The sequence below is a fragment of the Diorhabda carinulata genome, chromosome 9 (assembly GCF_026250575.1).
Source record: "Diorhabda carinulata isolate Delta chromosome 9, icDioCari1.1, whole genome shotgun sequence".
Lineage (NCBI taxonomy): Eukaryota > Metazoa > Arthropoda > Insecta > Coleoptera > Chrysomelidae > Diorhabda > Diorhabda carinulata.
This window is the reverse complement of record NC_079468.1, coordinates 178,914-200,334: the sequence shown is the minus strand read 5'-3', so window position 1 is coordinate 200,334 and position 21,421 is coordinate 178,914. Positions and strand designations below refer to the sequence as shown.

General features: G+C 31.1%; 5 protein-coding genes across 5 annotated transcripts in view; 3 read left to right on the top strand and 2 right to left on the bottom strand.

Annotated features, from left to right (window-relative positions):
- LOC130897751 (protocadherin Fat 4-like) overlaps positions 1 to 7,450 on the top strand; it is a 37,593-nt gene extending 30,143 nt beyond the window's left edge. The window contains exons 22-30 of the mRNA XM_057806634.1: positions 1,741 to 1,838; positions 1,896 to 2,306; positions 2,762 to 2,863; positions 3,547 to 3,769; positions 4,430 to 4,539; positions 4,980 to 5,134; positions 5,665 to 5,868; positions 5,926 to 6,096; positions 7,282 to 7,450. Of these exons, the coding sequence (XP_057662617.1) occupies positions 1,741 to 1,838; positions 1,896 to 2,306; positions 2,762 to 2,863; positions 3,547 to 3,769; positions 4,430 to 4,539; positions 4,980 to 5,134; positions 5,665 to 5,868; positions 5,926 to 6,096; positions 7,282 to 7,375 (1,568 nt within the window). The 3' untranslated portion in view covers positions 7,376 to 7,450. The remainder of the gene's footprint in view (positions 1 to 1,740; positions 1,839 to 1,895; positions 2,307 to 2,761; positions 2,864 to 3,546; positions 3,770 to 4,429; positions 4,540 to 4,979; positions 5,135 to 5,664; positions 5,869 to 5,925; positions 6,097 to 7,281) is intronic.
- Positions 7,451 to 10,802: 3,352 nt separating this feature from the next.
- LOC130898049 (uncharacterized) lies at positions 10,803 to 16,077 on the top strand. Its single transcript, XM_057807084.1, has 5 exons — positions 10,803 to 10,936; positions 14,648 to 14,910; positions 15,098 to 15,268; positions 15,328 to 15,461; positions 15,526 to 16,077. Exons 1-5 carry the CDS (start codon positions 10,825 to 10,827, stop codon positions 15,833 to 15,835), a joined length of 990 nt encoding a protein of 329 aa, XP_057663067.1. The 5' UTR covers positions 10,803 to 10,824; the 3' UTR covers positions 15,836 to 16,077.
- On the bottom strand, positions 11,003 to 14,383 carry LOC130897779 (delta(24)-sterol reductase-like). Its single transcript, XM_057806676.1, has 6 exons — positions 14,037 to 14,383; positions 13,820 to 13,975; positions 13,265 to 13,753; positions 13,065 to 13,208; positions 11,273 to 11,652; positions 11,003 to 11,206 (listed from the first exon to the last, which is right to left on the bottom strand). The coding sequence occupies exons 1-6, from the start codon at positions 14,208 to 14,210 to the stop codon at positions 11,053 to 11,055; spliced, it is 1,497 nt and encodes a 498-aa protein (XP_057662659.1). The 5' UTR covers positions 14,211 to 14,383; the 3' UTR covers positions 11,003 to 11,052.
- A 1,807-nt stretch (positions 16,078 to 17,884) lies between the features above and the next one.
- LOC130898044 (ribonuclease P protein subunit p40-like) lies at positions 17,885 to 19,435 on the top strand. The gene is made up of 5 exons (XM_057807078.1): positions 17,885 to 18,254; positions 18,324 to 18,462; positions 18,517 to 18,681; positions 18,736 to 19,186; positions 19,239 to 19,435. The coding sequence occupies exons 1-5, from the start codon at positions 18,135 to 18,137 to the stop codon at positions 19,417 to 19,419; spliced, it is 1,056 nt and encodes a 351-aa protein (XP_057663061.1). The 5' UTR covers positions 17,885 to 18,134; the 3' UTR covers positions 19,420 to 19,435.
- A 223-nt stretch (positions 19,436 to 19,658) lies between these two features.
- On the bottom strand, positions 19,659 to 21,366 carry LOC130898043 (RNA-binding protein NOB1). Its single transcript, XM_057807077.1, has 4 exons — positions 21,104 to 21,366; positions 20,616 to 21,042; positions 19,974 to 20,519; positions 19,659 to 19,868 (listed from the first exon to the last, which is right to left on the bottom strand). Exons 1-4 carry the CDS (start codon positions 21,173 to 21,175, stop codon positions 19,744 to 19,746), a joined length of 1,170 nt encoding a protein of 389 aa, XP_057663060.1. The 5' UTR covers positions 21,176 to 21,366; the 3' UTR covers positions 19,659 to 19,743.
- Between the last annotated feature and the right edge of the window lie 55 nt (positions 21,367 to 21,421).

Below are 21,421 nucleotides of genomic sequence, written 5' to 3'. Positions count from 1 at the left end.
AAACTTTTTACAAAAAAATCAATAACTCAAAAAGTATGCGTTTTTCGAAAAAAGTTTTCAGACAAAAGTACACTAAACTTTCACGTAGATTTAAAAAATGTATTAATATACAGGGTGTTCTATTTAAAAAAATAGAGAAATTTGATATTTACGAAGTAAAACTTTGAACACTTTTTATACACACCCTGTATAAAATGAAAAATTTTCCAACATAGATTCAAATACGTCTGACCTTGCTAAAAGCAACCGAACAGAAATCATTTTCATATCCTTAAGGATAACTTCGAAAAAAATTAAGTTAGAAGGATCTGCAGCTGTCAAACTTTTTACAAAAAAATCAATAACACAAAAAGTATGCGTTTTTCGAAAAAAGTTTTTAAACAAAAGTACACTAAACTTTCACGTAGATCTCAAAAATGTATTAATATACAGGGTGTTCTATTTAAAAAAATAGAGAAATTTGATATTTACGAAGTAAAACTTTGAACACTTTTTATACACACCCTGTATAAAATGACAAATTTTTCAACATAGATTCGAATAAGTCTGACCTTGCTAAAGGCAACCAAACAGAAACCATTTTCATATCCTTAAGGATAACTTCGAAAAAAAAATAATTTATAAGAATCTGCAACGGTCAAATTTTTTACAAAAAAATTAATAACACAAAAAGTATGCATTTTTAAAAAAAAGTTTTTAAACAAAATTATACTAAACTTTTTCGTAGATCTCAAAAATGTATTAATATACAGGGTGTTCTATTGAAAAAAATAGAGAAATTTGATATTTATGAAGTTAAACTTTGAACACTTTTTATAAACACCCTGTATAAAATGACAAATTTTTCAACATAGATTCGAATACGTCTGACCTTGCTAAAAGCAACCGAACAGAAATCATTTTCATATCCTTAAGGATAACTTCGAAAAAAAATAATTTATAAGGATCTGCAGCTGTCAAACTTTTTACAAAAAACATTAATAACTCAAAAAGTATGCATTTTTAGAAAAAAGTTTCTAAGCAAAATTACACTAAAATTTCACGTAGATTTGAAAAATGTATTAATAAACAGGGTGTTCTATTTAAAATAACAAAGTTACAATCGACTTTCGGTAGAAACGTAGAAATTTCTATTTTTCTATATTTCGTCATATACAGATAGTTTTAACTCTCGTCGTGGAACACCCTGTGTATTATCCATAATTTCCTTTCAAAATAAGTCTGTAAAAGACCGCGAGTGATTGGACAAAAATTTCGTCCACGATTTTCCGAAGAACTGAAAGTGTACGATTCGTGGAAAACTCCTTGAGTTTCCATTAACATTGACAAAAGTATGTCCTGTCGGAAAATCAATGATTTTCCTCGATTATCATTTATATTTCAACCCTTAGAACCATTGAAACTCTATAAACTATCGTATTATGAATATGACAGGAATTAAAAAAATTTTGTAAAGAAAATGTCAATGGAAACCCGAGAATTTTTCAAGGAATGGTAAGTACTTTCCACAGTCTTTCAGTACTGCAAAAGAACTCAGAAAATCGCGGACAATCCCTCATGGTTTATAATAATCAATTTATTAGGACGACTTGTCTCCAGCTATTTTGACCATTCCGTCTTTATTAATTCGATCTATGAGTTTCAAAATAGTTTTTTTCCCATTTTCATTTCGGTGGTTTTTAATCTTTGTGTTCGATGTTTCTGGTCCGGTTTCCGCGTTTTAATCATTGTTTATTTCAGATATTTTTCTGTTAACGCAAGGAGACATCAAATGCCAAAGCCAATTGCAGATAAATGATGATTTCAGTTCAAAAGTTGTCTTACAAAACCGTTACCCGGTAAGTATTAGCAAATTAATCAACAGATATTTTAATTTCGAATCACATTAATTTCAGTTAACCATCACGGCATCTGTCAAAGAAGGTACGCAAGAAAAAGATGAAGCTCCATATTCCAGCTCCGTTTCCATAACAGTAATTTTCTACGATAACCAATTTACACCGTCTTTCCCAGAAAATAAAACTTGGAAACTTGATTTAGTGGAGGCGAATACGACACAAGTCGAGGAACTACCCTATCCCGCTTATTACGATATCGACGATACGGGGTTACAAATTTATTATTATCTCGTTGGCGACGGTTATATAAAAAGTATAATTGACATCGACGAACATACCGGTACATTATCAGTTATCGAAAAATTTTATTACGACGATAATCAAACTTTTCAATTCCAAATATTGGCATCCAACGACAGTACCATTAGACCGTGTGAGGATTCCACGTGCCTCGACGTACAAATTACAGTAAGTAGTTTTGACATTTGGCAACACTGATGTCGAATATCTCGAGTTTCATTTGTGTCGTTTACATTCATCTTGTTGAAAAAATGGAATCGACTTCAAAATCACGGATCTAAGCTTATTAATTCGAAACTAAACAACAATCGAGTGTATGGGTTTCTCGATACTCGAGAACGATCAATTCCGAATGATACACCGGCATTTGTTTCCTAGAATTGATCGAAAAAATCAGGGAAAATTTGATCTCTCGCAAATCGGTTCGAACGAAAAAGTTTTTAAACAATCAAAACAATTTTTGTATATAGCAAATTTTTTTATCGACCCTCGTATATTATACGAAAACAGTCATTTATTTCTTCTGGAACTACATACATAATATACACGGTGATTGGTATTAATAGAAAAATATATTGTAACAAAATCTTTTTTGTTAATTTATTTTTTTTTTTCTATTTTAGGTTCTAAGTTCAAATCGCAGATATCCAACATGGAAAAAATCTCCTTATTTCGGAGCCGTTATGCCCGATTTTCTACCAAATTCTTTAGTACTCACCGCACAGGTAACTATATTTTATATTTGCTTCAAAATGTCGAAATAATTTGCTTATAATATTTAATCTAACTCTCCTATTAGTAAATATCCCTTTAAAACGATCCGTCAGTCCACGTGGACTCACCATCTCCAATGAAAACATCGAATCTTAAACATAAATGCATTTCTATTGGCCGAAGCTGTCGGAACGCTTATGTACGCAATTTCTTCGAAATATTCCTTTAATAAAGTCGCCAAGAACTTTGGGAAAACTTTGTCGCACATGTTACCCTCTTTACAACCCTTCATATTTCAATAAAATGATGTCTTTAGCCCAAACGATTCCGACTACCACCATTATTTATAAAAAAACTTTGGAATTGCATTTTTCTTATGTTTTATTTGCAAATAATTCATTTTTATTTTTGATTTTTGTTTTGATATTCCGTTTTCCGGAATAAAAGAAACGAGTGGGATACAAAAAGGGCACATTTCAAGTCTGATACCCTGTTTAAACCAAACTCCCTTACAAACAGATACAATTTACTCGTCTATTTAATATACATCTGTCTAAATGACATCGTATAATAATAAATTTGTAAAATGACGTATGGTAGATCGAACAAAATTGTCGGCAATAGTTTTTTACAATCTGCAATTGATATTCCGGCTCTGTACGTTGTATTTTGATTATACTTAATATTTCGACAGGCTCACGATGATGATTACATCGATCAAGGCAATTTAATTTGCAAAATAATTAGCGACTTCGAAAGGGATGGCGTCGGTATAGATAATATAGATGAACCTTTCTATTTAGAATCCAGCAACGACGCGGGAAAAATATATTTAAACTTCCGCGTGGAGACGTCTATGAGTGGTTCATTCAAATTTAACATTAGCGTCGAAGACCACCAAGATCCATGGCTACAAGGTAATCAAAAATTTCGCTTTATAAAACAAACTGTTCGACTATTTTTTAAATTTTGAAATTGAAATGAATATATTAATAACAAAATGCGCGTCATCTAGCGGAAGATATGTCAAACTACTGAAACTGTAGGTTTCTTCTATCGGAAGTTACTAAAAGCTTAGTATGAATAACAGATAGAGGTCGCTTTCGTTCGATCAAGCAAAATGTCTAATAGTACATCTAATTTTTAATTATTTTAGAATAAAAATAATAGTTTTGAGGAGTAAAGTAGAAGGATGCTTCTCCATAGTTCTTTTGAAAATTTTACTTCACCAATGAAGTCGTATCTTAAGACATAACGAATCAAAATAAAAGATAAAATTCTGAATATTTGATTTTTGATTGTAGGTTTTTGTCGCTATTTGTTCAATTTAAAGCTAAATAATAAATTACTAATGAATATTATTATCAATTCATCGACAGGACCGTATTCACGACATTTGTATGATTGATATATGAAAAGATGATAAATTCGAGTGTTTAATTGATATGAAACAATGAATAGAACGTAAATAAATTATAAATCGACCGATACTTTTATTTAAATCTAGAGGAAATAATTAAAAAAAATTTGTTTTAAATTTCAAATAACGCAAATAAAATTTGATTTATGTTTTCTAGGACCTCACAAGAGTGAAGCCAATGTTACGATTTTCATAATAACATCAGAAAATACAGTAGATTTTAGATTTTTAAATGAAAAAACTGAAGTATACGATAGAGAAGTCGAAGTAAGTTTAATAATTCGCAAAACCGTATCTGTTTTTTTTTGTAGTTAAGTTACACTAGAATAGAATTATTGTGAATGGTATTTCATTTATTGATTTAGGAAAAAATTACATCTGGAAATGCTGACATATCCGTACTCTTTTGCAAGCTCATTGGCATAAACTCTGAACGACCTCTACGATTTCGAATCTCTTGTCACTTGTCAATCTTGTCAATTATTCTTGTCCCAGTAGACCAAACATTGAACATACTGTACGATACATTGTAGCGTAATGTTCCATGTTTACCAACTGTCAATTTTCGATCTGTCACGTCATAATAATGTGACATTATAACTGTCAAACATGTAGCGCGATTCAAAGAAGCCGTATAAAACGGAAAATTATTTACAATTGCACATTGTTGGAATACATTTATTTGTAGGTATAAATTATATTTTTAGATGTTGCAAATAATAACAGAAGTGATTGGGTATCAAGCTTATACACAAACTATAGATGTTGATCAATCGGTTAGTGGTATAACGGTTGCCCGTTTATATTTTATTAAAAATAACAACGATTCTTTCACTTTGATTAATAGAGAAACTATTTTGGGGTGAGTATATATTTGTATTTTGACAAAAAAACCGGGTACGTTCATTATCAACACACACAAACGGAAGTTTAGAATTGAACAAACCCCTTTATACATTATTTTTATATTTTATAACCGAATTAATTGAAATATTATAATTTTTCTTGTTAAATTCTATAAATAATTAACACGTGAATGATGTTGTTTATTTACATTTTGGATACGGTACTGCCTCGATAACCTTGGACAAAATGGACTCACAAAATATTAACAAAGTACTGTAAATTGTGTAGAAGAAATTTTGGAGATGTAGACAATCATTTGTAAACCAAATATATTTTTAGAATGTCGATTATCTCGCCGGTAAACTTCGTTTCTTATCGTTCTCGCTTCAGATTTTATCTGTTGAAGCTCAGGTCCGGCACGACCTTCTTTTATAATAATTTCTATAAAAACTTCTTCGTACAAGATGTTTATTTTACATAATTATTGAATTTTTAATAATTTAATTGAGAGATTTAGATGTAATTCTTAAAGTTTATTATTTGTAGTATTGTCGGAAATGTTAATATTTATGCTACTTTATCGTCGAGGCTAAGAAAAGAACAACAACTTATATTAACGAATTTCGAATCGACTAACACGAAAACTAGTAATACTGAGGCGGTTTTGAGAGCATGGTTAACGGGAGTAGCAGTTATTTTGGGTACTTTAGTACTCATTCTAACGATTACGTTAATTTTGAAAATTAGACAGTAAGTACGCGAAATTATCGATTTGAATTAGTATAATCAATACTTTTACGCTTTCAGATTAAATCGAAGAATTTCAAAATTAACTACTAAAAAATTCGGTTCTCAAGATTCGGGATTAAACAGATTAGGAGTTACTGCACCTACGACTAATAAACACACCATAGAAGGTTCAAATCCAGTTTATAAAAAAGAAAACCTTAAAAATATGTCTGATCTAGATACTCGTAGGTATGTGTACATTGATTTTATCAAATTTCTATACATTTTAATTTAATACTTAGATCGAAACTTGGTCAAAATTCGCATAGAACTGAAATTTGGCAGAGACAAAAGTCAAAAATACAAAATTAAGATTTTTGATTTCATTTTTCTCGAAAACGGTAAGTATTATCGTGAAAATAGGTCAAACAAAAGTTGTAGATCATTCAATTCTCTACAAAAATGGTCCAGTCACTTTTTATCTTACGACTCACCATTCGTGAGATATCGGACGTTGTATGCAATTAAAAAACTAATATTGAAGCTGTCGTCGGACTACAAAAACATCATATTGTTTGGCGGCTTTTTTAGATATCGCTCGGGCATTCGACAAGGTGTGGCACGATGGACTACTGTACAAAAACAGAAAAAACCATCCGCACAACCTTTCCCAAATTCTGAAATCCTGCTTGCAGACACTTTCAAGTCAAAATTCAAAATTAGATCATAACTCTACAACCAGGAGTTGGCTCGATCCTTTTGTACACAGCTGATATTCCCACATACAACAAAAGAAAGTGCAAAAACCACGTTAAAAAAACGCGCCAAGTACATAACCTCACAGTTGGTGTGCATAGTATGTAAAATACGAATTTTCTAATTATTAAACCCGCGATATCTCACGAATGGTGAGTCGTAAGATAAAAAATGATTGGACCATTTTTGTAGAGAATTGTATAATCTACAACTTTTGTTTGACCCATTTTCACGATAATATTTACCGTTTTCGAGAAAAATAGAAAAAACCATAATTTTATACTTTTGACCTTGAATAAAATTTTTTGCGGAAATAGAATCGATGGAAATTTTTGACAATTCATATATAATGATGTATTCAACGTGTCTGCCAATTTTCAGCTCTATACGAATTTTTATTGAGCGAAATATCTATTTTGACTGGACTATAAATATAACACGCAATGAAGTAGGAATTGTTATTTGTTGTGTACGGAAATATTTTCACTATTTGAATAGCAAATACGTATTACTATTAAAATAAATTGTTATATAACGTACTATTAGTAGGGTAAATATAAAAATGAATTTCATTGTGACAGTATTTATTTTCATTTCAATTAATGAAAATATTCGTTCCGCTAGAATGATAAGGCCCCAAAAGTGTTTTTCTATATAATTTTCGTAATTTATTTTCAGTGTTAGGAGCGGCGATTCCGAATTGATCGGCGTCGAGGAAAATCCAGAATTTGATTACAATTTCAATTCACCAGATAAAACGACGTATTTGTGAAAACTGTTATCAAAATTATCAATATGTGTTTAATCATCAATTGGTACATGATTAAATGAACATTATTCTTGTAAATATTCGTGTTTTTTTTCGTTATTTAAGATGTATGTGAAGATTATATGAAATTTGTATGAAAAAAATAATAAAATATATATGTATATACCTTTTTTTAAAAAATCCTTTAATAAAATCGAATTATATATCATGAATTATTATCAGTAGTTCACAGAAATATTACATTTGAGGGAAAAACTACGTTTGGCAACACCGCAATTTATGTACGCTACTTTATAGTATAGCTACGTTTGGCAACATTTCAATTTCCATTTGTCTCTGTATGGCAATTAACCTCTGAGCAAACACTATATCTGACAACAGCGCCATATAACAACCCAAAATTGCATCTAGTAACCACCCAATTCGAATGTCATTGAATTTTCTTTGTTCTGGAAAAAATTACGTTTGCCAAAACCGTAACGAACTTCATCAAAGTACATTCATTTTGAATAATTTTAGAGTTTTAATTTTAGAATATGTTATTTTTCAAATGTCTTCAGAAAAACTTTACTCGGACTAAACATCAGGACTCAATGCAGGGACTTGTTCAAAAGATTCTTATTCATCTTTAAATCCGTTGGCCTAATTCGTAAACACGCTTCTCCAATTACAAAAAGGTCCACGTTCAGAATTAGTTAAGGGCTCGATATTTTGCAATGCAAAAAAATGCACAATCACTTGCAAATTGAATCGAAAACATAGTTTCCCGCATCCCGTAATAATTTGATTTATATTTTTAGTTTTTACAAGCTTTTACCTACAAATTGTGACAATTTTTCGACAACGAAGCATTTTTCTCCCTCTCTATGCACGTTTATAATACAGGATACACTTGCAACGATCTCATTTAAATGATGATATTTTGAAAAATGGTTGCAATAGCATATAATCGACGTATTTTCCGAGGTTTCTAAAAATAAATTTCAATTGTACAACTGCTCCCTTCTGTGGTACGACTCAATTTGAGCGAATCTTCAAACTACCAAAACTTTACTCGGACTAAACATCAGGACTCACTGCAGGGACTTGTTCAAAAGATTCTTATTCATCTTTAAATCCGTTTGCCTAATTCGTAAACACGCTTCTCCAATTACAAAAAGGTCCACGTTCAGAATTAGTTAAGGGCTCGATATTTTGCAATGCAAAAAAATGCACAATCACTTGCAAATTGAATCGAAATCATATTTTCCCGCATTCCGCAGTAATTTGATTTATATTTTTAGTTTTTACAAGCTTTTACCTACAAATTGTGACAATTTTTCGACAACGAAGCATTTTTCTCCCTCTCTATGCACGTTTATAATACAGGATACACTTGCAACGATCTCATTTAAATGATGATATTTTGAAAAATGGTTGCAATAGCATATAATCGACGTATTTTCCGAGGTTTCTAAAAATAAATTTCAATTGTACAACTGCTCCCTTCTGTGGTACGACTCAATTTAAGCGAATCTTCAAACTACCAAAACTTTACTCGGACTAAACATCAGGACTCACTGCAGGGACTTGTTCAAAAGATTCTTATTCATCTTTAAATCCGTTTGCCTAATTCGTAAACACGCTTCTCCAATTACAAAAAGGTCCACGTTCAGAATTAGTTAAGGGCTCGATATTTTGCAATGCAAAAAAATGCACAATCACTTGCAAATTGAATCGAAATCATATTTTCCCGCATTCCGCAGTAATTTGATTTATATTTTTAGTTTTTACAAGCTTTTATCTACAAATTGTGACAATTTTTCGACAACGAAGCATTTTTCTCCCTCTCTATGCACGTTTATAATACAGGATACACTTGCAACGATCTCATTTAAATGTTGATATTTTGAAAAATGTTTGCAATAGCATATACTCGACGTATTTTCCGAGGTTTCTAAAAATAAATTTCAATTGTACAACTGCTCCCTTCTGTGGTACGACTCAATTTGAGCGAATCTTCAAACTACCAAAACTTTACTCGGACTAAACATCAGGACTCACTACAGGGTTCAAAAGATTCTTATTCATCTTTAAATCCGTTTGCCTAATTCGTAAACGGGCTTCTCCAATTTCAAAAAGGTCCACGTTCAGAATTAGTTAAGGGCTCGATATTTTGCAATGCAAAAAAATGCACAATCACTTGCAAATTGAATCGAAAACATAGTTTCCCGCATCCCGTAATAATTTGATTTATATTTTTAGTTTTTACAAGCTTTTACCTACAAATTGTGACAATTTTTCGACAACGAAGCATTTTTCTCCCTCTCTATGCACGTTTATAATACAGGATACACTTGCAACGATCTCATTTAAATGATGATATTTTGAAAAATGGTTGCAATAGCATATAATCGACGTATTTTCCGAGGTTTCTAAAAATAAATTTCAATTGTACAACTGCTCCCTTCTGTGGTACGACTCAATTTGAGCGAATCTTCAAACTACCAAAACTTTACTCGGACTAAACATCAGGACTCACTGCAGGGACTTGTTCAAAAGATTCTTATTCATCTTTAAATCCGTTTGCCTAATTCGTAAACACGCTTCTCCAATTACAAAAAGGTCCACGTTCAGAATTAGTTAAGGGCTCGATATTTTGCAATGCAAAAAAATGCACAATCACTTGCAAATTGAATCGAAATCATATTTTCCCGCATTCCGCAGTAATTTGATTTATATTTTTAGTTTTTACAAGCTTTTATCTACAAATTGTGACAATTTTTCGACAACGAAGCATTTTTCTCCCTCTCTATGCACGTTTATAATACAGGATACACTTGCAACGATCTCATTTAAATGTTGATATTTTGAAAAATGTTTGCAATAGCATATACTCGACGTATTTTCCGAGGTTTCTAAAAATAAATTTCAATTGTACAACTGCTCCCTTCTGTGGTACGACTCAATTTGAGCGAATCTTCAAACTACCAAAACTTTACTCGGACTAAACATCAGGACTCACTGCAGGGACTTGTTCAAAAGATTCTTATTCATCTTTAAATCCGTTTGCCTAATTCGTAAACGGGCTTCTCCAATTTCAAAAAGGTCCACGTTCAGAATTAGTTAAGGGCTCGATATTTTACAATGCGAAAAATGCACAATCACTTGCAAATTGAATCGAAATCATAGTTTGCCGCATCCCGCAATAATTTGATTTATATTTTTAGTTTTTACAAGCTTTTATCTACAAATTGTGACAATTTTTCGACAACGAAGCATTTTTCTCCCTCTCTATGCACGTTTATAATACAGGATACACTTGCAACGATCTCATTTAAATGTATTTTATTATATTTCAATTGTACAACTGGAAATTATCTACCTTTAATAGGTAGATACGAAAGATAAGATAAAAACTATCTTAAACAAATATCACAAAATAAACTACAGTAAACTTTTGACGTGTTAAGATGCGTAAGTTTTTGTGCATTATAGTTATGACCGCGGTGACTAATAGTAATTTAGTTTGTGAGAAAAACGAGGAATTTTCAAAATTAATATCGCAAATTAGAAAGCAAAAAGGTATATTTTTACTAAAATAATAATTTCGAAATATAATTTTAATAAATAGGTTCAAATAAAAAGGCGTTTCGTCGTAATTTTTTTTTTTATTATAAGTAAATTATTCTAATACAACATTAAATTCTAGCTTGTTTTGAAATTTTATCATATACTTCGGGAAAGGCATCTTCACATCGCAATTTCTTTCTTAAATCATCATATAAGCTATGATCAAACATTGTTCTAAATTCCTCTCTAGTCATATAAGTATCCGCGTACAACATTTGAAATCTGAAATAAACAATTTTGTGACAAAAAAATAAACGCGTACAAGGTACCTACAATTAATCGACATACCCGTTTACTGTTATAACATGCTTTTCAATTTCTCTCGTCGTTTCTCTGGAATGAAACGTTTCAACTTTGGGTGAACCGTAAATACCAATGTCTACGTAAAGTTTTTCGTCGCGGTCACTTCGAGAATTCAACATCCCCGGATTAGTCGGCAAGATAAAAGGACACAACCATATCGGATAAAGTTGCAATTTATCTTTAAAAAATCTTAAACTCTCTTCGAGTTTATCCGCCGGTACTAACATATCTTGTATAACGTGATGTTCTTCATATAGTTTCTTTATTGTTTCGGTTTGAGTTAATTTCAGTAGGGATATTTTTGGAGGGATCAACCAACCGAATAAGAAACGAAATATTATATTGTTACCAAAAGGAATTATATCCTAAAAATGATATGTAATTAAATATTTGAAACAGTATTCCATCGATAATACAAAGAAACGCAACTCCATGGAGAGATCATTGAATTCAAGATCAAAAATTGAGAAATTGAGCGAGTGCGGAAAACTCTAAACAACATGAAGACACTTCTGGCAAACCGCAACCTCAGCCTGGTATACTCCGGACCAGAACGCTTCGATGTTACATCTTTCTTCTGTACGGAAAGTTGGACAATGGAGGCGGCCATAGAGTAACTTCTCACGACAATCAAAGAGACAAAGATCGAAGGAAAACGGTCAATCGGTCGTAGACAAATTGTCCGTGCGCGATACAGGGAAACTCCAAGTTGATTTCGCAAACCTTTCAACGACTAGCCTTGCGATTTATTTATGGTTATCGCAAACGCCACACGTACCGGAAATATTAAACGTTTAAAATCGTCGGAATCATCGGTATAAGCGGGATCAAGACACAAAACACGTCGAATAAACTCCTCTTTTGACATAAATCTGTGGGTAACTTGATGAATCCGGTCGAGGTCTATCGTGAGGTTGATTTGATTGACTGCGACGTCTTCTCCGCGGCATCGTAAATTGTAATTATGCAGTTTCCAGTAAACCCAGTACATTTTTAGTTGATCCGGTTCATTTTTTTAAGTCGTCTCCTCCAATACAACGCGCAACATCGGTTTATTTTAGGGAGAAAATATTTAATCAAATTTTAGGTTAGGTATTTGTTTAATTCACTTTTGAATTGTTAATTGCGCGCAATTTCTTGCGCCGTGTCAAAGTGAGTAACCGCATTATTTATTATTAAGTTGTTTGTTTACTTTTTACTATAAAATGCGATAATATCGTGTAATTTGTGACGTCAGAAACAGATTCGTTTAGATTGACTATTCTTCGTGGTTGACCTTAGAAAGTTTATTACCAGAGATGTAAGTCCGTGATGATAAGGTGTTATCGTAAAAATTTGACACAGTATTTTAAATATTTCGGTCGAAAATATACATCCAAAGATCTGTGTTAAGACATGTGCCGAGAGCCAAGAATTATTAATACTTATCATATATAATCATCGTATAATACTTTATTTATGAATGAATTAAGATTATTTAATTTATATTTTCACATATTTCCTTTTTAAAACGCGAGATTATCATCTAGCTTGAAGAGGGGTTGCGATCGCTTCTCCTGGATCCGCTCCTGTGTTGTACATCGTATACAAGTTGGTAGCACATAGAATTTTTCCATTCGTTGACGAAATCTAATACAAATTAAAGTATTTTGTTGCTTAATATCGACGATTTTTATAAATTATAATACGAATATGATATCTGATATCGCGGTTGTTTTATTATTATTATTTTTTTAATTTCGTAAAACAGCTTTAGATATAAGAAACAAGTAATTACCTGTAATTCCCAAAATATCGATCTCGTATGTCTATGATAGTAATCTCGTAACGGTATACATTCTTTAGTAATAATTATTTTCTTCAATTTACTTTGTACATATTTATAAAACCAAGGTTTGTACCAACGTCCGATTGAATTTAACTAAAATCAATTTTTTTTAATTTTTTTTATTATATAGATATTGTCGTTAAACTTACTTTTGTCGATCCTAAATGATCAGTTTGCGTACCTGTCATAACGACAGCTTCGTTGTCGCTATACATTATAACCTCGACGAATTCGTTCGTCTTATCACGGCTGACCTCGTTAAATCTCGTAACAATATTATCTATACCCCATACGGGTTCGTAAATTAATTCTACGTAATTCTTGGCCGGTATCATTTGAATTTCAACGGCAGTTAATATTCCTAAGGTGCCGTACGACCATGGTACGGAATAAAACAATTCGGCGTTTTCGTTTGGGGAACAATTGGTTATTGTACCATCGGCTAATACCAATTCGTAAGATAAACAAATATGTTGAAAAAGACCGTAAATATGCGAGGATGATTCTATTCCCGTTCCCATTACTATTCCGCCGACGGTTAAATCATCTATTTCAGGTAAAACTGGTATTGTCCAACCTAACGGACTTAACGTAGCCGATAATTGACCCATGGATACCAGCGGTTCTACAATTACAACCTACAAATTTAAAAATATAACTAAAAATAGATGGATTCGTTTGTTTTGTTTTGTTTTTTTTTTCACCTTTTTTTGCACGTCTACGTTTAAAATATCGACTAGATTCACTTCTATTTTTGTGCTGGTTTTTTTATAAGCCGGTTGTCTGAAAGAGATTGTCTGCCAACCCGGTCTAGCAGTACACATTTTCGATCGTCTACCGTCGATATTCCATTTAAGTATCTAGAATATTATCTACTTAAAATTCAAACACAAATTATTATTCAAGAAAATAGATTTTTACCTGTCTTTGGACATATTCCACTTTGTTTTTATGCTGGTTAGGGGCACTACTTAATTTGAACACCACCCAATTTCGAAGATAGAACCAGATATTATAAAACAACGAAACGGGTAATAAGAAAATGCACACAAACACCCACCTATAGTTTATTATAATATAATCTAAACACCCCATCACTATCTACGTGTAGCCCACGTGCGTCCTTGAAAAAGTTATGTACGTAATGTTACAACAAACCGTAATAGTAGTTTATTAAGATGAACATAAAAATTATAGTCGGTAACGCACTAGCATTAGGTACAAATTTGTAAAGCCTCTTGACATTATTCTGTAATAAAATATGGAGACATATACAAAGGTTAAATCAGGACCGGATTTTAACAATTCGTCAAATAAAAAATAATACAAATTATCCCGAATCTTCGAATCCACGAATTTTCAAATGTTACTCATCCGTTGGTTTTTATTACTACCACCGACGGGTCGTATTACAGTATTTTTTCATATTATTTATTTATCCTAATATTCAAACATATATCTACAAAATAAACAAATTTTAACTACATATTTATTACCGATTTATTTCAAGTTGAAAACCATATTTTTTTCAGAGACTATATCAGACACATTGTTAGAACCGTACGGGGATGTCGTTGAACAATTTCAAAAACTTCTAGACAAACTTGGAAAGTATATATCGACGGCCGCAAATAACTTGAACGAATTGGAAAGAAATGCCAAAAATATTTCCAATAAAACAGACCTTTTAAATATAAAGAGAAATGAGTTTTACGATGAATTGATTAAATTAGAAAAAGATCTGGCCAATTTCAGAATTCTAGGAGATTTATCGATTGACGGCATCAAAAATAACGTGAGTTATAATGATGTAATAAAATAAATCAACTCATCCAGAATAAACATCAAATATACCGATACCGATGTAATAGTTTGAGAGCCATCTATGAGTTTTAACAGTAAACGACGTATTATTTTAATTAAAACAAATAGAAAACTGTAATATAATTTTGAACGGGTAAATTTCCAAGGTTTTTTTTTAGACTGACCACATTGAAGAGATTATCGAAAACGTAAAAGATATTGAAAATGAACTCGAATATTGGAATAATTTTGCCGAAAATTATAATGAAACTAATTTATACAATAATATAATGAACATACCTCATAGTGTTTCGGAAGATTTATCATTTATAGAAAACGCTATGTACGAGGTGAGTACCGAAACTTATGTTCACTATCTATGATACATTTAAAAATTGATTATTTCAAGGATGATAATATAACTTGTACTTATATGATAAATGAGGATTTGAAATCAGTTTTTGAACAACTGGCTACTTTACTAGACTTTACCGAGGTTGCAAAAGACGTTGCTGATCTCAAAATTATCGCTGAAAAAAATAGGTATATACCAGTATTATTTTTTACCGAACTATAACAATTAAATAATTTCTATTATTTTTATCAGGTTGGCGGTAAACGCCGAAATTGACATTTTTAAACAATTAGTTGATAAAGAAAAAGAAGCAAGAATGCTAGTGGAAACGGGAAATCGTTTAGAAGATTTACTAGATCAGCTAAATGACGTTTTATACGATCTGAATATCAATAAATTATCCGAAATAGATTCACGAATTGAACAGACGGAAAACGAAATTGAAAATAATCATATTAAAACAAATTGTTATATGGCATTTCTTCAAAATTGTCACATACAACAGCCTAATACCCTATCAGAGCCCCTAGAATGTATAGATAAATATTGCAATAAACAATAAGTGAGAATTGTTGCTACTTATGACATCTATCTGTAGAACACATCAAACTAACTTTTTTAGTACTGCAATAATTTTACAGTTACCTGTTTATTCAACTGTGTATTACAGGTATCTTTTCATATAGCTTTCGCTATTGAGATGTAGGTGTCGCAGTCATTAATAATATAAAAAGATTAATAATCTGTCTATTATTAAAAAATTGTATAATAGAAAAGTATAATAAAAAGTATTAATTAATATAACTTTTTACTGACGGTTTAAATAAATTAAATGTTTAATATATACTTGTTCGTATAAGAATTTTATCGGAGACATTTTGTAATTACGAAGTAGATGTCACCACCGTGAATATTGTAAATAAATGTCAATTTTTATTAATATTTAACCTCAAATAATCGTATATATACAATCGTAAGATATTATTTGAACAAAAATTATATTGAAAAATGTAATAAACATTCATAATGTGATTTACAAATTAGTAGAGTAAATATTTTAAAACCTATGAATTCGTTTGATTAAGGTAGGTAGGTATTTACAGTTTTATTGAATGAAATATGAATTCAATTGGAGTTATAATTTCAGTACTTTGAATTAACTAGCGGAATGGTAATGCACAGAGCATTATTCACATGGTTCATCCTGCTAGTTTTCTTCATATTATTATGTTTGAGATTAGAAGCTCGAATCCATTGGAATTGGTTTCTTATATTCTTACCAATGTGGGTATACGACTTCATCTTATTTATCGACGCTCTATTCAACATATTCATTAGGTGTAAACAGGATACAATACGGAATTTATTCAAGAACAAAAATATACTATTATTAGCTGTTGTTTTATTAAAAGTGGCTACGCAAGTTTTACTTTGTCTAAAGTTGGATTACACTACTTTGAATCTCCAAATATTTCATGTGATGATACCTTTGTGGATTTTATTTCCTTTCCTAATTTTGGATGTCTCCATAACATTATTCAGAAGTTCACGGTACTAACAGATTATTAATTATATAAAATAAAATTAACAAAATTTGTGTTGATTTTGTTGAGAATAAACAACTTTCTTCTCAAATGATTCATATTTTTTTAACATGAGACATGATGAAGAAATGAATGGAAATAATAACAACTTTTACAAAAATAGACATCAGAAGCAACAAAATTCCTCTAATAAATACTATCAAAGTGGAATAAATCCAATAGTAACGATCTAGATATTTAACAATATTACCTCGATAAAATTGTATATTCCATATTTCGTTTCTGTAAAGCATTTAATGAAAGCTCTCTATATGAAGAGAACAATTATGTTTGGCAGCACCGCTGTCACAAAGTAACCAAAAAACGGGAATTTTTGAAAGTTCAAATTTTTCCGAGAGTCAAGAAATATTCATCATTCCTTACAAGGCTTTACTAAACCATTATTCTCAACATTTTAGATAAAAAGAGTTTCAATATAGTGTCAATAACTGGTTTGATCGGTGATAAGTAACTCGAAGTTTTTTATCATTTGGTTAAATTCTTCAATGATCGTTTTCCTTCGTGATTGTTCGATTTAGGGTGCATTCCACTAAGCGTTCACGACGCCTGAAATGCTCTTTTGGGCGTTCCACGTAGCGACAACGACGGTTGCGGCGAGGACGTCATAACTAACGTTCACGAACGCCTTTGTCAAGGGGTAAGTCGAAGTGAGCGTCGAAAAAATTAGCGGAATTTCCAAAACTCAAGCAACGCAGAATGCAATCATGAAAATCTATCATATTATTTGATGTGGTATAAGTACTTTTGAAGCATTCTTGTGACCTACTATTGCCGTAGAAGATATTTTGATTTTGCTATAATGTAAATCAGTTAAGCATTCCACTAAAAAATTCAATAACATAAGTTAACCTATTAAAGCTTTCGCTTTATTTTTTCTATTTTGCTATTCGGTAATATTTATCTCAACGCTCGAAACGCCTCGTAATCCATTCCACTTGGGTCTACGCTCTGAACTAAATTGAACAGGAGAGATCGTGAGAGATAAGTGGAACGTACCCTTAGATGTCAGTAGTATGACATATGACAAGCTACACATTTATTTATTATAAAAGATAGGTTATAACAATAATTTGCTTATATCTGCAATTACAAGGCTTTTTTTTAAGTCTTAAAACAATGTCGTTGAACTGAAATAAATAAATCCAGAGCTGTTACGATCTGTTATCACATATTCGTAAATTAGCCATATCTATTTTGCATATTAGCAATGTGAATAATCTTCATAACTTTATTATAATAAAATTATAACTGTATAATATGGAAATACCAGAAGTATATAATTTTCTAGCACGAGATTCTTTGTTAACCGTAGAAAAATTTGAAGGGCATTTACCTTTCAATAACATTACTATCAACAACTTTCATTACAATCATTTGGTGAGGATTTTTAGAAGAAAGTCGATTTTATAGTATACGAATATTGTTAATAAATAATTTTTTTCTCAGGTATCAATTATTACTCCAGAGGAAATAGATATTTCAAAAATAAAAAGTGATTTAGAGACTGGTATATATTACATGGTACATGATTTACAACTTCAAGAATTAACTAATATCGAGTTTATTTCTAGTTTTATAAGAAATGGTTTGTTGTTTATTATATTTGTGTTTGATATATTTGATAATAAATATATTGTAGGCAAATTAACTTTGTTAAATGTAGATGAAAGAATAGACTGTGATAATTGTATTAGTATTACAAGCAATGGTAAACTGTATATGAATTTAGATAAAGATACTTATCAATCTCTTGGTATAGAAGGAATACCATCACATTTTACAAATAAATTAAAAAATCGTTACAGTAAGTAGGTTATATCACGTTTACTAAACATTTTTTATGTTTACTCTATTTTAGTCGTTAATGTAGATTTAACTGAAGATAATTTATTAAATAATAAATCAAAACTCGAAAAATTAAAGTCGTGTTTGCAAATATTGAAAAAGATAAAAGTTATTGTGATTTGGGAAGCACCAGATGAAGAAGTATGTCCTTCTTCAATAGCCAAATATTTTGCCGACCTCGGTTATCAAGTACAACAATGTTCTTCAACTTTTAATTCGTTTGTGGTAAATACAAAAATTCCTGTATCTAATATTACAAATTGGGATAAAGATGAAACATTAGAATTTATCGAATGGTTAGGAATGTTGATGCTCGATTGCAACTTAGAACCGGATGTCACCAACTATTTATCTAGTTATTCACCACCTTATGAACATGGTACTAAAGTAGAAAAAACACATTGTTTGAAGTTACAGGGTTTTTTTTCTTCCACTTTCATCCAACAAATTCTCAAACGCTTATGGTAAGTTATGTTTGTAGAAAATTCTTTTCTCTTTTTTATAAAATTGTTTTAGTAACATTAATTCTAATAAATGGGTCGCAGTTTACGTTCAGGGGTTTTCTGATTGTCCCGTAACTTGGGGTTCAGAAGAACAACACTACTTTACCAATGGAGATAACGGATACATTTTAATTTTCAATACAGATGGTGGATTAATTTGTACTTATAAATGCTCTAGGAAAAGATATAAATAAATAAATAGATCTTTAATATGAATTTTTTGTCTATTTTTAAACCTAGAATTACAAAATTCTGTATTATGAACATTTGAGTGTTAATTTTTTTGATTAGCCCCAAAAAAATAAAATTGCTTTCTGGAGTAGTCTTCAAGCAATTAACTTATACTTTCATAGTAAAATAAACTACATAGGGTTATGTATTCCCAAAATTAAAATATCTTCAGTTTTAAACGACAGCAATCAGTAGGTACAAATAAATGGAATGAAAGTTTATTTGTTGAACTAACATCATTTGAAAATATATAATTGAACAGTTTAGAATTTCTACTAATATCAAATTCATTTCCTTCTTCTTCTTGATTCGTTGGGATTTTTTCTCATCCAATGTTTGATTTCTTGTCCTGGTCGTATACATAACTGGGCCGATTTTGAATTAATATCTCTCATTACAAAAGGTGAAAAACCTGAGAAATACACAAATTCTTAAAAACTATAGATATTTGATGGTATTTGAACTACTAATGTTTTAAAATTTAAGAATAGGAATTTTTCAAAAAAAGAAAAAATACCTGCGGTATAATCATCATCTAATGGATTATTCTTAGTACGAGCTAGCCTGGTGGGTTTGTTGTCAGGCATTGGCTGATCTTCTACCAATATAGGATTATTAGGATGTTTACCTCCTTTTATTCGTGGCAAACTAAATCTTTTCCCTTTTGCGGTGAGCGGTCTTTTTATATTAATATGTATCTGCATTTTACCATGTTCATCTAGCGATACACCAACTTTTTTCAAAGTGTCGTTACCACACTTTGGACAGAACTTTTTAGTCATTATACTTGTAGTCTTGAAACAGGCATAACAACGTAGAATATATGTCCTCAACTGTTTTATTAATCGACCGTCTAAAGCGGATACATTAAGATTCATTTGGAGAAGCACATTTTGCATAGCAAAATCTGTTGTCATACAAGCTACTTCCACCTTTTTCTGTTCTAATAAATCTGAGTTTACTTGTTGCTTTGCTATTTTTACGTTCGAGGGAGTTATCCAACCACTATCAGAATCATCATCATCTTCTCCATCATCACTTTCATCACCAGAAGTATCATCATCTATCAAAATAATTACAGAAAAAAATATAAATCAAAGCTGAAAAGTGAAAACTTCTAGTCTTTAATACCATAATGGTGAATAAAATTATCGCATACCTTCTTTTACTGGAACCAATATATTTTCTGTATCATTTTCATCTGTAATTTCATCAGATTCGTTGTTTTCAATTCCAATTTCTTCTGAATCTGTCGGTAGAAAGAAGCCAGTAACATCTGGATTTGTATCTAATTTATTTTCAGTAGTTATTTCCGCTTTTTCCATAATAGGTTTGGTTCTAATGTGTTCTGTACCCACTTTTTCTTTTTCGAGTTGGTATGTTAATGCCAATACTTTTATATCAGTTGCCGATAAACTACGATAATCTCCAGTTTTTTTGGAAAAATCTGTGACCAATTTGATATGTTCAGGAAATGGTTCTTTGACTATAAGAGCGTAAGGAAGGACAGCTAGGCGTCTAAGCTGCCTTTTATTATTAATTTCATTAACTACATCCGGGCAGGTGAAGATATTATTTGCAACATTCTAAAATATGTTAAAAAGTTATTGATACTCTAAACTTTGTTATGTTACAAAAATATCTTACCTGTAATTGGGTATTTTGTATAAATGCAGCCGTATCTGCTACTAAATAATTGATTAACTTAGTAGAATTCATCGTTGTCTTTTAGATAAAAATATTTATTTTACTGACATGTGCCAAAGTTGGCTGTAAAGGAGGTTATGTTCCTCTATACAATGTTGCCATACTTATAGGTTTGTTCTTGGTAGCTGCACTGGCAGAACTAATTCAGTAAGTGTACACTTGAGCGTTCTTTGTAGAGCAGAACCAGCGCTAGTGTCGCCGTTCTTAGTAGCAATGTAAGAGAGCTAATTCACCCAGTTTACTGTACGGTGGCACTAC

Excerpts from the sequence above, each read along its gene's own strand:
- LOC130898049 (XM_057807084.1), top strand. The coding sequence starts at position 10,825 with ATGCGTAAGTTTTTGTGCATTATAGTTATGACCGCGGTGACTAATAGT. Across the intron at positions 14,911-15,097 it reads TTGACGGCATCAAAAATAAC|ACTGACCACATTGAAGAGAT; the intron begins GTGAGTTATAAT and ends GTTTTTTTTTAG. Across the intron at positions 15,269-15,327 it reads TAGAAAACGCTATGTACGAG|GATGATAATATAACTTGTAC; the intron begins GTGAGTACCGAA and ends GATTATTTCAAG.
- LOC130897779 (XM_057806676.1), bottom strand. The coding sequence starts at position 14,210 with ATGGGGTGTTTAGATTATATTATAATAAACTATAGGTGGGTGTTTGTG. Across the intron at positions 13,754-13,819 it reads ACGTAGACGTGCAAAAAAAG|GTTGTAATTGTAGAACCGCT; the intron begins GTGAAAAAAAAA and ends TTAAATTTGTAG. Across the intron at positions 11,653-13,064 it reads CGATATTTTGGGAATTACAG|GATATAATTCCTTTTGGTAA; the intron begins GTAATTACTTGT and ends TATCATTTTTAG.
- LOC130898044 (XM_057807078.1), top strand. The coding sequence starts at position 18,135 with ATGGAAATACCAGAAGTATATAATTTTCTAGCACGAGATTCTTTGTTA. Across the intron at positions 18,255-18,323 it reads ACTTTCATTACAATCATTTG|GTATCAATTATTACTCCAGA; the intron begins GTGAGGATTTTT and ends TTTTTTTCTCAG. Across the intron at positions 19,187-19,238 it reads CAAATTCTCAAACGCTTATG|TAACATTAATTCTAATAAAT; the intron begins GTAAGTTATGTT and ends AAATTGTTTTAG.
- LOC130898043 (XM_057807077.1), bottom strand. The coding sequence starts at position 21,175 with ATGAATTCTACTAAGTTAATCAATTATTTAGTAGCAGATACGGCTGCA. Across the intron at positions 21,043-21,103 it reads TACAAAATACCCAATTACAG|AATGTTGCAAATAATATCTT; the intron begins GTAAGATATTTT and ends AACATATTTTAG. Across the intron at positions 19,869-19,973 it reads AGATGATGATTATACCGCAG|GTTTTTCACCTTTTGTAATG; the intron begins GTATTTTTTCTT and ends TGTATTTCTCAG.